The sequence below is a fragment of the Crocuta crocuta genome, unplaced genomic scaffold (genome assembly GCF_008692635.1).
Source record: "Crocuta crocuta isolate KB4526 unplaced genomic scaffold, BGI_CrCroc_1.0 scaffold289, whole genome shotgun sequence".
Taxonomy (NCBI): domain Eukaryota; kingdom Metazoa; phylum Chordata; class Mammalia; order Carnivora; family Hyaenidae; genus Crocuta; species Crocuta crocuta.
Window position 1 is genome coordinate 928,374 of NW_027533264.1, and position 3,208 is coordinate 931,581.

Genomic DNA, 3,208 nt, shown 5'->3' on the forward strand with positions numbered 1-3,208 from the left:
TCCCCAACTCCCCCCCCCTCCAATCCCCCAGCCTCTTTCTCGCCACACACGCCACCTCTTTCTAGTGTGGAATCACTTAAGGTCTGGGTAAAGTTCCCCTCTCTCCCAGGAGACTGTATCTGGAAGCTTTTAGGGGGCGGAGGCAGAGGTGGGGGGAGAGGAGGAAAATTCCCCCAAACGGCCTAAGAGAGTCATCTCCTCGCTCAAAACTGCCCGTCACCCCCCACCCCCCACCATTAACTTTCGATTAAGACCTCCTCGTTATGGCAACTAAACTTTACTTTGCATAATTAAGATTTGCCTCGGAAGAAGGGGGAGGGAGAAGCCGCAGCTCTGGGCCTTTCTCCATCACCTCGCCCCCTTCCACCCCCGCCCCAACCCTGCAGCTCTGGGCCTCTAAGTTCCTGAGTTTTCTCACTTTGAGGTGCCACCGAACACAAAGAACCATAATGGGCTCCTTTGTGCTCGCTACGGGGCAATTACGCCCCGGAGTCCAGGCCCCTTTAAGAGCCTCTTAAAGAGACAGGCTCTCATTTTTCAGAGGGTTAGTGAAGGGTGTGTTTAAGGGGGAGGGGCGAGGCAAACAGGGGTCTACGTGTGGCGTGAGGTGAAACTTTTGTCTGGATTCCCTGAGACGGGGTTGAGAGAAAGGTCTTTGTGAGCTGATAGTTTCTTAAGTCTATCTCTCTCTTTGGAACACTTTTAAACTTGAGATTTTTTCACTTGATTTGAAAAATTGGACTGGAATAGGTGGGGTTCTAGGAGCGGGGGCGGAGGTAAGGATTTAAAGCGGTCCTACGCCGGGGAGCGCCTTGGCCCCTAGAAGAATGATCCAGGGCTGAGCGGCTTGAGTCTGCCGCAGTTCTGGGGAATGTGTGTCTCCGGATCTCGCCGCCGCGACTCCGGAGAAATCCCGTGCTGGGCAAACAGCCCTTAATATAATAATAGCTTGTCTCTTTAAAAAGCAAAAGGCGGGGGGAAAGTTTTGTTGGCATCTGGTTTCTGATCTCATTATGTTGTGGTCGACCAATCCAGCCCTCGGGGCTGGTCCTGGGGTTTAAATCTGATTGGCCGAGAGCACATTTTGGGATGGTGCTTAGCGCTCGACGGGGCGGTTTCAAGGATCCCTTTTTTGGGGGGCTGAGAGGAGGGCGGGGCCGCTGGCGGGGGCCCCCTTGAAACCGACTAATTGGGATCGGAGAGGCCGAGGTGAGGGCTGAAGGCAGGCACAAAGGAGTCGCTGGGCGGAGAAGGGAGGGGAGAGGCGAGAGGAGGAGGAAGAAGACGAGAGAGGGCAAGCCGCAGGCCGNCGTCCTCAAGGTGCCATCCTATCTCAGCTACAAGTTCCTGGGCGAGCGCGACTGCGCGGCGCCCTGCGAGCCGGCGCGGCCCGACGGCTCCATGTTCTTCTCGCAGGAGGAGACGCGCTTCGCGCGCCTCTGGATCCTCACCTGGTCGGTGCTGTGCTGCGCTTCCACCTTCTTTACCGTCACCACGTACCTGGTAGACATGCAGCGCTTCCGCTACCCGGAGCGACCCATCATCTTTCTGTCCGGCTGCTACACTATGGTTTCGGTGGCCTACATCGCGGGCTTCGTGCTCCAGGAGCGCGTCGTGTGTAACGAGCGCTTTTCCGAGGACGGCTACCGCACCGTGGTGCAGGGCACCAAGAAGGAGGGCTGCACCATCCTCTTTATGATGCTGTACTTCTTCAGCATGGCCAGCTCCATCTGGTGGGTCATCCTGTCGCTCACTTGGTTCCTGGCGGCGGGCATGAAGTGGGGCCACGAAGCCATCGAGGCCAACTCGCAGTACTTCCACCTGGCCGCGTGGGCCGTGCCGGCGGTCAAGACCATCACCATCCTGGCCATGGGCCAGATTGACGGCGACCTGCTGAGCGGCGTGTGTTTCGTGGGCCTCAACAGCCTGGACCCGCTGCGGGGCTTCGTGCTGGCGCCTCTCTTCGTGTACCTGTTCATAGGCACGTCCTTCCTCCTGGCCGGTTTCGTGTCACTCTTCCGCATCCGCACCATCATGAAGCACGACGGCACCAAGACGGAGAAGCTGGAGCGGCTCATGGTGCGCATCGGCGTCTTCTCGGTGCTCTACACGGTGCCTGCCACCATCGTCATCGCCTGCTACTTCTACGAGCAGGCCTTCCGAGAGCACTGGGAGCGTTCGTGGGTGAGCCAGCACTGCAAGAGCCTGGCCATCCCGTGCCCGGCGCACTACACGCCGCGCATGTCGCCCGACTTCACCGTCTACATGATCAAATACCTCATGACACTCATCGTGGGCATCACGTCGGGCTTCTGGATCTGGTCCGGCAAGACGTTGCACTCGTGGAGGAAGTTCTACACCCGGCTCACCAACAGCCGGCACGGCGAGACCACCGTGTGAGGGGGTGGCCCTACGCGGCGACCCCAGGCCGCCCGCACCGCGCTTGCCTCTGCCCGGGGGAGGGGGGGCCTCCTACAGACTCCTTATTTTATTTTTTTAAATAAAGAACAATCGAAACCATTTCTTCTTTAGGTTGCTTTTTAAAGAGAACTCTGTTCAACACCCCCATCAAGGTTTGTAATTAAAACTGTAAATAGTCTGTAAATTTAATTATATATTTTCTATTTAAAAGAAAAACGGGGGGGGCTCGGAGAAGGAGCAGCAAGGGGCGCCAGGGCTGAGGAATGAGGGGAGGGGGCGTTGAGGGGGTCCTCACCTTTCTTCAGTGCTCTTGCAAACACCATTGCCTACTTCGGTTAGAGTTTTGTGGTGTTTTGGCAGGGCTGGGCCTGCCTGCTGGAGGAGTTGGAAGTTGGTTACATTCAACTCCCAAAGCCAAATATGTGAGGCTTCTCACTGACGCTGGGCCTGTGGAAGCTGTTGGGTACTTTTGAACAAGACTTGGATTCTTCTCGTTTTTATTCCCTTTCCCTTTATCTCCCCACATGCCCTGTCTCCTTCACTCCATCTTTGGAGCACGCCTAAAAGAGATGATGAAGAGGTGGGGGGTGAGGGTGGAGGGGGAACCAAACGAGAGGGGGTGTCGAATGGCCCTCACCCCTGTGGCCTACTCCCCTGCAGGCAGGAAGATCTTTCTCCTCTTTGACTTGACTTCTTTTTAGCTGGCTGCCCCCAAGCGCTTGGAGTGGGCAGAAAGTGCTTTGTAGGGCTTTGTGAAAAGTGTTTTGAAACAAAACCACCCCTCACC

General features: G+C 56.5%; 1 protein-coding gene across 1 annotated transcript in view; it reads left to right on the forward strand.

Moving 5' to 3' along the window:
- FZD2 (frizzled class receptor 2) overlaps nt 1-2,520 on the forward strand; it is a 6,762-nt gene extending 4,242 nt beyond the window's left edge. Inside the window, exon 2 of the mRNA XM_077747783.1 lies at nt 1,204-2,520. Within this exon, the coding sequence (XP_077603909.1) occupies nt 1,204-2,400 (1,197 nt within the window). The 3' untranslated portion in view covers nt 2,401-2,520. The remainder of the gene's footprint in view (nt 1-1,203) is intronic.
- Nucleotides 2,521-3,208: the final 688 nt, after the last annotated feature.